Source organism: Ptiloglossa arizonensis, chromosome 6, assembly GCF_051014685.1.
Source record: "Ptiloglossa arizonensis isolate GNS036 chromosome 6, iyPtiAriz1_principal, whole genome shotgun sequence".
Lineage (NCBI taxonomy): Eukaryota > Metazoa > Arthropoda > Insecta > Hymenoptera > Colletidae > Ptiloglossa > Ptiloglossa arizonensis.
This window is the reverse complement of record NC_135053.1, coordinates 1,706,171-1,720,691: the sequence shown is the minus strand read 5'-3', so window position 1 is coordinate 1,720,691 and position 14,521 is coordinate 1,706,171. Positions and strand designations below refer to the sequence as shown.

The window sequence follows — 14,521 nt, the reverse complement described above, 5'->3', positions numbered from 1 at the left end:
TGTATGTATGTATGTATGTATGTATGTATGTATGTATGTATGTATGTATGTACGTATATATGTATGTATATATGTGTGTATGTATATGAACATGTATATGAATACATGTGCCTATGTACATGTTCATATATATATGCCTATGTATATGTACACGTATATGTATTTGTGTGTACATATATGTATATATGTGTATGCATATGTACATGTATATGCATATATATATGTGTATGTGTATGTACATGTGTGTGTATATGTGTGAGTATGTATATGTACATTATATGTATACATGTGTGCATGTATACGGACGCCCGCGCGCGCGCGTGTGTGTGTACGTGTATATGTATATATCGGTCGACTCGTACACGTTGAAATTCCTGTCATGATATTTAACTCTGCGTTGGTCAACCAAAGGTGAAAGGGGAGGTCCGGACAACGTACTGCGTCGCAACCGACCTCGCGAACCGAATTTCGCGCAAAACCATGATCACCGAGACACGATTTCCAAGGAACGATAGAAACACCGGTGGCGCGTTAATCGTCGCCGCGACTGTGCAAAAACAGAAAAAAAAAGCAAACAAACAAAGAAACAAACAAACAAACCGGTACCGTAGTTGCATCATCCGATAAAGATCCGATAAGACGAACCGATGTTCGTCGTACGACTCGGTGGGCAATTTCTCGTTCGCTCGACAGGGTCGAAAAGAGTGAGCGAAAGAAGAAAAAAAAGAGAGAAAAAAAAACCGGTAGCGGGGCGTAGGGAAATCGAGGCGAACGTAAAAGTTCACCCACAGTGGGCGAGCTAAAGGTGTATCGTGGAAATAGGGGACGCGATGAACAGAATCTCGACTAACCTGATTCTCGTCGAGCTTCAGAGTTTCGCGAAGAGATGTTCTGGGTGTTCCACCGGTGCCGACGCTTCACGCCATGGAGCTTCTCGGCCGAGATGCTTCACTCGCGATTTACAAACACGGGGAGCGATCTCTCCTCTCCTCCCCTCACCGCTCCCTTCCCTCAGCCTCGCTCGAAGCCTATTTCCAGAGAAACCGGTCCACTTCGATCGTTACATTTTCGCGGGCGAAACGGCCCTATCTACCCTTCGTGGATCGAAGGTGTTCCTCTCCCTTTTATTCGAGTTCGGTTAGCTAGTTCGGGCCGGCCGGACGCGTAACGGGAGCCGCTCTCCTTTCCCCTTTTAGCTCTTTCTCCCTATTCTCGGTAGGACAGGGCGCGCACGCTCCAGCACGGAAGCTCGTCGACGAGTAAAAGCCCGACCGCAGAGGCGACGGAGCCAGGACTCGCCTTTCGCAAGCACCGCGCAAGCTCAGACTATTGCGTGCGGAATCCGGTCTCCATGGCTGTGCGGTAAGGGTCGTCTCCGCTCGGCTACGTTCGGACGCCAATGGTGAACACGACTCCGCGTACCGTGCCGCGCAAACTTGGAGAGGTGGGGGAGTTATACTCTGTTATGGTTACAGACAGGAAGGAAGAGAAGAAAGGAAGAAAAAAAGCATCGGGCAGAGGTGAACGATACACCGCGCGATTCGTCACTTTCTCGGTGACGGTTCTACCCGTGATAATGCGATTCCGATGCCACGTAGCCTATTCTTTTTCGCCCTCGAGCGCGCTTACACTCCTGCGAAATGAAACCTCGATACTTGCACGGAAGAACCTCGTTCGTTGCTTCGCATCGACCACGGTGTTTCGATTCTCTCGTTGCACTTTACGCGTTTCTTCGAGTACATTATTTTACTTCGAAATTGAGCGTTCCGAAATACGGAACGATTCGACGCTCCTCGAAACGCGTAACCATCGATACCTGTACCGAGAACGAGAAAGAAGTCCATCTGTATTAATTTCTTTTTAAATTTAATAAGAAGTCGAGCAAAAACAATGCGACCGTGTATCGTACTAAGTAACGTTTCAAGCTCAGCTCCGGTGATGAATTTTTCATAGTCGATTTTATTGAATAATTCATACTCAAGATACAGAAACGAATATTAGAAACGCAACGACGACGATAAGAATTGCAACGGCGAGACCATTGGAAACGAACAAAATGATTTTACGTGCATCGCATTTCGTGTTCGGTTTTACAGTCGTTGTTGAGAAAAATCATTTTTCCCCATTGTTTTTGCAGATCGATTATCCAGACGAATTATTCGTTCGAAATTATGAGATCTGTTTTCGAATATGGGAAATTATGCGAACGTATCGAGTGAAAAGTATTTTTAAATATTCAAACGATCGACTACGCGAAGATTTATTCGAATCGTCCATAAACCTCATAGTAGACGCAGTTAACCCTAATGCGTTCCTTGGATCTCTTTCAATCCCTCGAGCCTTCGTATTATATCGTTTTTCTACAATTAAAAAGTATTATACGACATTACTATGCGACTGGATACTTTTGTATTTCCCCATTTTTTCGTTGTACGATGAAGTCGAAACTGTACGAGTACCATATATTCGAGATGTATCTTACCCAAAGACTTTAAGTATTATATATAGCCCACTTGAAGATTAATGCGACGATGATACAATGATTTTCGCTTTAAAGTGACAAAATTTAGATTTCAAATTCGCTCGAAAGCGGGGTAGGTGGCGTCCGACGAGAAGAATGGTAGCGAGTGAACGAGATAAAGCGACAGTGAGAGAATCCAGGGATGCCACCTTTACCGATTTTTCCGTATATCTACGGATTTTTTATCTCGCTTACGAATTTGCATAATCCACGAGTCGAAAACTATGAATTTTCGGTCTTAGTTCAGGTCGAATGAATCGACGATTACAATGCTCCATTATAGAATGCCAAAATGAAATTAATAATAATTTTATAGATACAATTTCATACGTATGCCTTATAATTTATACTTGGAACAAAATATTCATAAATTTACATAAATCTACGTAAAGATACGATTGTGTAAATTACAAGGTTAAAAGTTACGATTCACAGTTGTCGTACACATGAAATTATCGAAATTATTAATAATTTAATTCTAAAATCCTAAAACAGGCCATTGTAGATTTAGGGATTTTTCAAGAGCGATCTACGAAATTCTATAGAATTTTACTACGTCGCTATGAATCTCCATAAATCCAAGATGGTAATATTGAGCGAGTCCCGCATTACGTGCGCTCAATGGCCAAAACTTTAAAGCGACGCCACGGGCGTATCGACGTGTTAACACTGATGCGAAATAAAAATTGTCATATTCTTCGGGGCATCTTTATGACTTATGTACCACCGATGAATCGGCAACGAAGACGTTATTCGAATTACTTTTAATCAGTTTTAAATTCACCAACGTGCACCTTGCAGAAATTAAAAATTTCATTTTCTCGCAACTATGGAGTTCTCATTATAATCTCGTAAATATATAGGGTATACTGTTTCAATCTGGTAGGCCTGTGCGAAAGTTTGGTCGCTATTCTCATTCACACGTTACAGTGTTGCATCATGAACGTACAATAGGATCAATTTACGATGGTAATGTACATCGTTATCTAGGACTGTTTGCCATTTTGCAAGTTGTTCGACTACCTTGTTCGTGTATTCTGTGCTGAAAATATTCAAAGACCGTGTTTCCGTCATTTCCTCGTAACCATTGAATTGTTTCTGATTTAAAAAACTGTTAAACGACCGAAACGAAGCGTAATTCGACGACGTTATAAATATAACGACGACGACGATTCAAATAATCGAGTTTTCTTTTCTCTTTTCTACGCGTAGTCGAATTCCTTTTCTGTTTTTTCTTTCTTCGGATTTTTCATTCCGATGCTTCGTATCTACTCGACTGAAACGATTGTTTGCATAACTGTTCAGAATTAACGGTTTCGTATACTTTTAAAGGTTCGCGATAAACTGAACTTTTTCCATTGTATCTTGTCGCGCATAAAGTGTTCTACGTTAAAACATTCTTTTGACCCAGTCTTTGCCACTGTCGATGGTTTACGACACACTCTTTCTCCCGATACGTTGTTTCGTCACGATAGTTACCACAATCGCCATTTTTCATCTCCAGTAATCGATCTATCCAAAAACGACTTTAACAGGTTGCTCGATAAGTTTTGTCGTTCGATGAGAAACGGAGTTACTAGCTTCGTCGTTTTATATTTCTAAAGATGGTACTACCGTTTGATGAACACGTGTAAAGTTTCGTGTAGATCGACTTGTTCGTATATTTGCAGTTGTTCAAACGTTGAAGTGTCGTAGTGTTTTCTTACAATGGAAGAAACGACAAAACTTATCGAACAGCCTAGTATATTATAAGGAAAATGAGAAAACGATCGAAATCTTATTTTCTAAAAGTGAATACGGTCGACCCGTATTAACGATCATAGTTTATTTTAACAAGAAGAAAAACGATACCGACCGACAATGCCCGATATTATACTCGTTTACAGTAATGTGAAACAATAGAATTTTAATTCCTTTACGAGGTGGCTTTACAACCGTCAGGAAATTGAAATATACATTACACAGTACACGAATACACAGGATATTCTACGTTGGTCTGTAAATAAATGTATATCTCTATTTGTTATGCTTCTGCGTGAATTAATGGAGTTTCAATCTTCGTACGAATCTGTTTTTAATACTCAACGCTTTGTTTCATAAATACTGGGTCGAGTGACAAATAACTTCCGCCGTAAGTAGAGGTAACACGCTCTTGGAAAAAAAAAACCATGTGGCTTATTTTCGTCGAGTAATTTTTTTTCGTTGTTCCGTAAAGAGTAAGTATCTCTCATTTTCTGGTCAGTAGCTAGAAGTTGAACATCGTGTACAAAGGGTCGTTTTGTATAAACTCGAAAGTGTACGTTCGCTGAGTCCCGAATATTATATTATACTATCGTGTAACGATAAAATCGTTCGTTAATCGAACCGACTAAGATAAAGGAATAGAGATAAAATAAGATATCAAATTTCATCCAATCTGGACACGATTATAGCAGATTATCTCTTTTTCAATTAAAACTTGTGCTTTGAAACTTCAAGTAAGAGAACAATACGATTGCGATGGCTAAAAAATATGCGATGTGTAAAGCTTTGTTTGACAGATACGAAGTTCAAAAATGAACCAAGACACGATCTTTGGGCTTTCAACGCTTCGAAGATACTCGTAGAACGAAATCCACGGCAAACAACGGGGTAATTAACAAATAAACTGGGTATGTACAATCTACTGTTTGTCGTCGTTTGGAAACACTCGGGAAAGTCGTTAAGCTGAGAGTGTGGGTTCCTCGTGAACTCGACGATAGAAACGAAGCAGACCGTATGATAACTGTCGTAAGTTTTCTGCTGTTACCGTAAAGAAACGAACCATTCTTGGAGAGAATTATCCGTGAAGATGAAAAATGGATGATACACGAACAGTCTTCAACTTTCTTGAAAGACAACGAGTTGATAGAGATCAGCGGTCTCGGTCAGCTCCAAAACCTCCCTTACACGTGTACGGTGTTACCGCTGAGTAATCACAGATTCGGAATTTTTAAATTCCAACGAAACACTTTCCATAGACACGTGCATTCGACAATTGCAACGAGTACAAGAAGAACCTGTGGAGAAACGTCCAGTGCTTTTCAATCGCAAGAACGATGTCCGATCGTACAATAATGCACGATCGCACGTAGCCAAACTCGTGTAAACGAAAAATATCGAAACTTGTAACTGTTATCGGTTTCACCACGCCCGCCATATTTATTTGGCATCGTATCTAGCAAATATCATTTGTTTTCAGCGCTACAAAATGCATTAACACGTTGAACGTCATGGTGGTCACTGGTGACCGATACTCTAAACTTACAACGTTTCTTTAAAGGATTAACAAAGAACGAACCCTGATACTTATAAACTTATAAATAACGTTACGTTAGCGATATTATGAAACAATATGTGTATCAAATCTTTCTACTTTTTACGTTACGATTTGAACGAATGTCGAGAAGTCAACGTGTTAAATGGAAAATAATTTGCAAACGACGAACAACTGCAGCAATTCGTTGAGAACTGTTTTACCTCAAAATTCACGAATTTTTGCGCACGAAGAATTGACAAATTCTCGGACTGATGGGAAAATGTGGTCAACAACAAGGGGGAAGATATAATAAAGTAGTATAAACATTAAGTTGCATCAGAGATGTGCATAAGAGATACATATATATATATATATATATATATGTGAAACATGTGTTTCTACGTTAAATTACAATGAATGGAAAAATTTGCAGATAAAGACGACAAGTTGGAACACAATAAAATTATGTTGAACGTGATAATGTGTCAGCATTCTTCGCGCTAAAGGTTCCAAGTTTCGAACTTCAACTTTTCTATAAAGTTCTAATGTTGTCCCCGATCTCCTGTAATCCCCATATGTTCAATTTTTCTCAATTTAACATACCATTGGACATATACCAGATTGTACAGTTTACAGAGTACTATTCACAAAAACATATTTTTCAGGAACACATATTCTGCGTTAAATAAACGAAGACAAGAAATAAATGAATTAATTTTTTTTAAATAAAAAAAGATCTTCATTTTAGTTTACCTTCCGAAGAAGTTTATAATTTACGAACTTTTGTATTTTCATTTTGAGGATCTGAAGGAACAGTGTATCTAGAGTGAGAGTTACAGTAGGCAATTATATTTTAATTGAAATTAATTTAGATAAAAACCTCTTCGTTTAAAATGAGACTTAACGTTCGCATTACAGAATTACACGGATTGAAAGTTTAAGCAAAGAAGCTGTTTTAGAACGTATCGATAAATGTAAATGTAACAGTTGTGAATGTAAGTGTAAAATGTAAAACGAAAGTCGTATTTGGATAATGTACGAATACTTTTGCGGTAGGAAAATGATGTCATTCGGATTTCATTTTTGTACAAGAGAATATTATTGGTTTATGTGCATCGAGCGAAATAGACATACTAAAACTGTGTTTGATACACGGTAACAAACATTTTTGATTGCCAGTATCTATAAAGGTATCTTTGTACCATTTGAGAGTGTCTCGAGCATACACGAGATACAAAACAGATTTTATCGTCTAGTAACTGTTACCACACGATCTGAAATACCGACTTCGTAAAATATCAGTAGCTTTGAAACGACCTCCTTGTTTATGAACGGTGATTCTGGGAATTACGTTCTACTGAACTATCACTGTTGGTAAACGTAAAAAAAAACACGACTCTGAACATCGTCAAATTAATAATAAATCCCATTTATTCCTGCAACTTGATTTGACGACAGATGAAGCTTGGAATATTTTATCCAAATAAAACTAAAAATATTTTCACAGCCACAGTTACTTTAACAACTTATTACAATTTTCCAAGTTTCATTAATTCTCAGATCATTTCGAACTCTCGAAACAAGAAGACTACTTGTTTTACTCCAAATGAATTCGTAAGTAGTTCGATGATTATTGAAATACATCAAAGTTACATTTCCATTCTTACGTTTCATTAAAATATTCAGACTTTTATATGCGTTACAAAAATTGTCCGTGTTATAATATTCTATTCATTCGTGTACCTTAAGAAACTATCCTAAAATCGTATCCGATTAGCTCGGTATTACCTGCGACGAGCAATAATCCTTTGTTGTAATTAATACCGATTATCAGCTCATCGTGAGAAGATTGTTGCGAACAGAGACCCGAAAGAAGATTAATGGAATCAATCAATGTTCCATCCGTGCTCCAAGGAGATACGTAGGTGGAGTTAAAGTTCCTTCGATCTCTTCGTTTAATTCTGTCAAACGACTACATTATCGAACAAAATAAAGCAAAATTGAGAGAGACGCGACGGGAACTATGGAGTTGATTTTACTAGATCGGTTCCGTTTCCTCTAAGTAAACTCGATTAAAGAGGTCGCTTCAAAGTATGCTGGCCAACCTTACCGACCAAGAAGCTACCACGAAATGTCAATTTTGAGAAACAGAATGTTTACAATATTTTATAAAAGTTTTATTTTTAACTTAATAGATGATGGAAAACATTCTCTTGTATATAGAACTGATGTATTATTAATGAATTTAATTTTAATTTATCTTATCGTATAATTTTTATATATGGTAAGCTAAATCAGGCAACAAGTGTATTGTGTATATATTTTTTGTGTATATATTTCTATCAACCATTATCGTATTATTATTTCCTTGTTTAATTATTATTTTAATATATTTGGAGAAAAGAAGTACAGGTTTCTTCACTTGATTGCATTCTTGGAAAGTATCAAGTCATTGTTATGTCATAATTGTAATCCTAGTATAAGTTGCCTAACTTTTGTTTAAATGTTTTTAAACAACTTACATTTCATTTATTCATTGGAAATACTTTGAGCATAAATATTAAAACAATCTACTCTTTCCTACATAAATCGACACTTTACATCATATGACGAAATTAACTGTATTAGTTCTCTATACATATTTGTTTGCAATACATGTTGTAATACTATTGACTTTTTTGTTAGCATATTTCTTCTTAGAAACTTTTTCCTATATGGCAATGAACTATCATGTGTTGTATTTTCTTCCTCATGTACCATATCTTTATTATGACTCATGTTTCCAATTTTTTATAGTTTATTTTATAATTTGAGTTTGTCTTCTACTACAATTTATTCCTATTTCATTTTTGTACATACAAACCAAACAATTTATCCAGTAATAAATATAACTATTACAATAATTATAATATTAATAATAGCAATAATAAAAGTAATAACGATAACTTGTTTCTTTTTCTATAAACTAATGAACAAAATTCTTCTTCAGCTAAGGACAGATTAAGGAGAACAGTAAATAGGCAAGCAAATCCAGTGTAACACGTATAAGTATTTTATCTAACTCAAACAGATTCTCGGGCGATGTGTGTATTAAAGCAATTTAATCGTTTATATTCCTCTCTGCTCGTATATAGTAAGAGACGCGACATGCCTATCCTCAGTAAAAGCGTAGCTAGCGAATGGAAAAAATTATTTGTCACTTGTTTGACGTCTGTAGTGCGTGTATACAAAAAATGTAGTATTACCGTAATTACTATAAAATTTGACAATGCAATATATATAGATAATGGGAATGAAGATGTTTATCTGTGAAGTTGTGCATATTTAAGGTGCTGTAAAGGAATGAAGAAAATATTGAATTAGTATTGCCGACAAAGATTCTAAGAGCTTTATATACATCGTGTGTAACCTCTTTTATGGTTCAATTTATTAAAGGTGAGCAACAAGACGAAACCGAATATTTGTTTCATGTCTGTTGGTTATACATTTTTATTATTTTTCCTTCTGTTGATTCTTATATTTATATTATATTTAGATTTTTACGCAATATTATTTTATACTTTTGTGACACGCAATATCCGCAATAATGAATTAATACATCATATTTGATACGCGAATAAATGTTGCTTAAAGTAATTATAAAAATAGATATCTTTAATTAATAGACAAATCTTTATTTTTCTGGTAATTTGTTTATGTATTATATTTTATACTAGAAATGTATTTTAGGATTTCGAAATGATTTTATTAGTCTCAAAGTAGATTGAATATAATTAATGTTTATTGCAGATTGTGATAATTACTTAAAACAAAATGAAGTTTGCGGAACATTTGTCTGCTCATATTACGCCTGAGTGGCGTAAACAATACATTAGTTATGAGGTAATTAGAAATAACACTACTATAGCTAGAAATAAAAAATTAGAATATGGAAACACGATGCAATGATAAGGTTACAGAGCTATTTTAAATTTGAATTTTTTGACGAACCTTTTCGTAGTAATAGAAATGTATTTTATATAGCATCAATAGTCTAATAATTAACACGACCTCTTTGGGTTAATAGGAAATGAAGGCAATGCTTTATACTGCTGTAGAAGAAGCACCTTCAGCTGAAAGTGTTGAACCAGAAGTAATATCTCGACACTTTGCTTCCTTTGATGAGGTGTTTTTTACATTTTGTGATCGTGAATTAAAAAAAATTAATACCTTTTATTCTGGTGAGAAAGTTTTCTTTAACAAATTGGTATTTCAATATTTATACGATGTACTAATGTTACAGTAATATTTAAATGTAATTTTAACAAAATATTATGTAGTACTCAAAATTGTGTTAACTACAAATTTTAAAAGTATGATTAATGAAAATGTGATTATTAATAAATATATGTTTTGTATAGAAAAGTTGGCAGAAGCAACACGTAAATATGCAGCTCTTCAAAGTGAATTGAAAATTGCATTAGAACTACAGCACGGTGGAGGTAAAAATAAAGGAAAAACAAATATCAGACCGCTTTTACCAACAAGGAAGTTGAGAGAACTGAAACTTGCATTCTCGGAATTTTATTTATCTCTCATACTTCTCCAAAATTACCAAAATCTTAATTACACTGGTTTTCGGAAGATTCTTAAGAAACACGACAAGGTATATAAAAAACGAAATTCTGTTTGTTAATCACTGTAAAAATTTATACATTATTTTTTCATATTTCTTTAGGTTTGCAGATTCGTTTAATGAAAAATTAAGGAAAGAACTAGCACTTATCTTTTAAAGTCCCTTATCCTATTATGCACAAGTAAAAACCTAACACTCCTTTTATGTTGTAGTAACTTGTATTTATTATTGTATAAATTAGAATTTTAATTTTATTCTTATTTTCAGTTATTGTCGGTAGATAGTGGTTCAAAATGGAGGGTAGAATGTGTCGAAACAGCACACTTTTACACATCAAAAGATATAGACAAGCTTATACAAGATACAGAAACTACTGTAACAAACGATTTAGAAGGTGGAGACAGACAGCGAGCTATGAAACGACTACGTGTTCCACCTTTAGGTGAACATCAAAGTCCATGGACAACCTTTAAGGTCGGGTTATTCTCTGGCAGTTTCATTATCCTATTTGTAGCAGTTGTACTTTCAGGTAATAATAAAAAACCATATTGTGCAATAGAATTAATATAATTTATCATTATGTATTAAAAGTGTTCTCACTCTTTTTGTTTCATTTTCAGCAATATTCCACGATGGTGGAGAAAACTTAAAAATTGCATTTAGACTATACCGTGGACCTTTACTTATTATAGAATTCTTATTTCTCATTGGCGTGAATGTTTATGGATGGCGATCATCAGGTGTGAATCATGTATTGATATTTGAATTGGATCCACGAAATCATCTTTCTGAACAACATCTCATGGAACTAGCTGCTGTTCTTGGAGTCATATGGACCCTTAGTTTATTAAGTTTTTTATACAGTGCTAGCTTGAGCATTCCACCATACGTAAATCCATTAGCCTTAGTTTGTATTATGCTGGCATTTCTTCTGAATCCATTAAAAATGTTCCGCCATGAGGCTCGATTTTGGTTATTGAAAATTACTGTAAGTATTTCCAGCATGATATCTGAAAGAAAAACTCAATTAGCAAATGAAAAATTATTCTTATTGACCTGTTTCTTAGGGGCGAGTTTTAATATCACCATTTGCGTATGTCAATTTCGCTGATTTCTGGTTGGCAGATCAGTTGAACAGCATGGCCACAGCTTTGTTAGATTTTCATTTCTTGACATGCTTTTATATCACTAACGGAAATTGGTTAGAAGCAGGCGATACCACACAATGTATGTCTGGTTCCCTAATTGTTAGACCTATCGTCAATTGTTTACCTGCATGGTTTCGTTTTGCACAATGCATTCGACGATACCGCGATTCTAAAGAAGCGTTCCCGCATTTGGCTAATGCTGGAAAATATTCGACAACGTTCCTTGTTGTTATATCTAATACCATGTGCGCCTATCATGCTGGTAAGTTATCTAACATTCTTGAGTATGATTGTGATTGTTTTCAATTACAATAGAACAGTAGTGTAAAATATATATTTCTTTTAGCGGAATATTCAACTCGATGGGAGAATCCTTGGTTATGGTTTTGGGTAATCAGTTGTTGTGTCAATTCCATATATTCCCTGACTTGGGATTTGAAAATGGATTGGGGTCTCTTAGACAGCAATGCTGGGGAGAACAAATTTTTGCGCGAAGAAGTTGTATATTCAGCAGCGGTACGTAAATAATTTAATATTTTAAATACTTCTTTTTCTTCAAACATTTATTAAGCTTGACTCCTTTTTCAGGGATTTTATTATTTTGCAATAATTGAGGACTTCCTTCTAAGATTTGCGTGGATTGCTAATTTTGTACTTGTTGAATTCGGATACGTATCTAGTGACTTAATGACATCCATAGTAGCACCTCTTGAAGTTTTCAGGTAAGATTTCAAATATTGTAATTTTTAATTTAATTTCATTATTTAAATGATCAATGTAAACATGTAAATACATGAATATTCGTTTTCAGGAGATTTGTTTGGAATTTTTTCCGGTTAGAAAACGAACATTTAAACAATTGTGGTAAATTTCGTGCGGTTCGCGATATATCAATAGCACCAATAGAAAGTTCCGATCAGACGCAAATATTGCGGATGATGGATGATGAAAACGGTGTACTTAATAGAGGTAAACGTAAAATAGGAGGTAAACGGCAAGCTAATCCCAAAGAAGACAAACGGGCATTGCTCAAGGAAGAAACAATTGATATAGATATATCTAATGCCAGTTGAAAATAGTTCAAAAGTTTTATTACAGGTTTTAGTTTGTAGAAATATTTTGCTTCAAATTTTTTGCAATCCTTTCTAAGTTTGTGCACTTTATTACAACTAGTGTAAGTTAAGCTTTATAAATGACTAATGTCTTGTCCTTCTATTTGTCAAAATTGAAGATTATAAAGCTGAAACCGTTGCAAGTGCCTTCGATATCGTTCTTCAAAGAACTCTTCATTAAACTGTGTGTTTAATAATTTAGTATCATAATATATATGCTATAGAGTCTTCCATAAATGTATTTAGGCACTCAACACATTACTTATCGCTAACCAATTGGTTTGATAGATACTTCCTTTTGATAGGTACAGTAGGATCTGTATTATCTGTGCTAATTGAAGATTTTAATAACACGGCTAATCGATTAGCCATAGAAAAAATTTTATTCATTGTTTGTTTAATTTTTCTTTAATTACTGAAGATGTGTGATATCTCTCTTCCGACATTTACGATTAGAAATTTATAAATTGTGAAAATATATAAAAAATAGAGTATTAATTTATAAATGCAACACATTTAATTAATTAAGGTCTGGTATCGTACTAATTTATTTTTATTCCTTTTTTTTTATTTATTTTTACGAAAGCATGGATAATAGAAGAAATTTTATTGATAAGCACAGATAATGAACATTTAACTGTACTTGAATAATGTGTACACACACCGCAGTTGTTTTTCTGAACAGTTACAATATTTGTTTAATTTTTGTAATTAATTAGCATACAATTAAGGAGCAGACTGATAGAGAGAAACAGATTAATCGACTAGCGATACGTTATGTGTCAATAACGTATACATTTGTCAAATTATACTCTTCAATTTTGAAGAATAAACGCATAGTTGGATGTCTAAAAAATGTACGAAGTATGACAGAAAATTATATAGTAATTCATGCTTTCAAGATCGAAGTGTAACACGTGATTCAAGATTCGAAATCATCCTCTACCACTGTTTATATTTATGTTGTGCACAAACGATTCTTAATGACATTAGCTCTTAACAACAACCACTATCAATTTTGTTTTCAAGTGAATTGGCGGGTCCGATTTTACTTCTTGAAAGCAAAAACTATTGTAGTATAGTCATACATATCTGCAAGTCATAAGTAGAAATAGAAATGTTACTTTAAAGCATGAAATATTCTTTGCGGATGTATCTGGCAATAGTAAAGCTGGCATTGCTCATTACCTCACAGTATTTACAAACGTTACTTTTGAAGAATAGTGAAATAACAGCTGATGTAGAGAAATACATACACAATTTTTATCGAGATGCTATTGCATTTGAGATCTAAGCGTATGTACCTACTTTGGGGTAGTTGAATTAATTTCCTCTTGAAATTACTAGATTATGATGTTTATAATATTACTTAATCGTTACTTTTAGTATAAGTTTTTTTCTTTATTCGTATTCCAATAAATCCGTATTATTTAACCGTGAAATATGATATAAATGTCACTAAATTTGCTTTCAAAATCAATTTAAAATGTCTACGCCGAGAAATGCAAAAGTTCGTACATACTTAATTCTGATAAGATTAAGTACTTAATGTTGTTTTTTATATAGTTTTTTTTATAAAAATATTTCCACTTTTGTGAACAAGCATAGTTTCATTAAAATCGATAGACCGAATATTTAAAGATATGGTAACGCATTAAAGAAATTTATTTCAGTACCGATAATGGTAACAGTATTAATAATACCATCGTAAATTATCAATATCCATAATAGTATATGAAATTTTATATTTTGTACTTGATTCTAAAAACATAAACAGATAAATCCAGCTTACTTACTCTTAAGTTTTCTATAGAAACAAAACTACTTGACAGAGTAATATTTACAGTT

General features: G+C 34.3%; 2 protein-coding genes across 3 annotated transcripts in view; one reads left to right on the top strand and one right to left on the bottom strand.

The window, feature by feature from the left end:
- Positions 1-1,368, bottom strand: part of LOC143148638 (uncharacterized) — an 87,815-nt gene extending 86,447 nt beyond the window's left edge. For both annotated transcript variants that reach the window (XM_076315168.1, XM_076315167.1), the window contains exon 1: positions 852-1,368. The gene's annotated coding sequence lies outside the window, so the exon portion shown is untranslated. The remainder of the gene's footprint in view (positions 1-851) is intronic.
- A 7,604-nt stretch (positions 1,369-8,972) lies between these two features.
- Positions 8,973-14,347, top strand: LOC143148637 (solute carrier family 53 member 1). The gene is made up of 10 exons (XM_076315166.1): positions 8,973-9,233; positions 9,588-9,680; positions 9,865-10,018; positions 10,199-10,443; positions 10,681-10,942; positions 11,034-11,401; positions 11,481-11,823; positions 11,908-12,077; positions 12,150-12,283; positions 12,373-14,347. The coding sequence occupies exons 2-10, from the start codon at positions 9,612-9,614 to the stop codon at positions 12,632-12,634; spliced, it is 2,007 nt and encodes a 668-aa protein (XP_076171281.1). The 5' UTR covers positions 8,973-9,233; positions 9,588-9,611; the 3' UTR covers positions 12,635-14,347.
- Positions 14,348-14,521: the final 174 nt, after the last annotated feature.

Excerpts from the sequence above, each read along its gene's own strand:
- LOC143148637 (XM_076315166.1), top strand. The coding sequence starts at position 9,612 with ATGAAGTTTGCGGAACATTTGTCTGCTCATATTACGCCTGAGTGGCGT. Across the intron at positions 11,824-11,907 it reads CATGTGCGCCTATCATGCTG|CGGAATATTCAACTCGATGG; the intron begins GTAAGTTATCTA and ends TATTTCTTTTAG. Across the intron at positions 12,078-12,149 it reads AAGTTGTATATTCAGCAGCG|GGATTTTATTATTTTGCAAT; the intron begins GTACGTAAATAA and ends CTCCTTTTTCAG.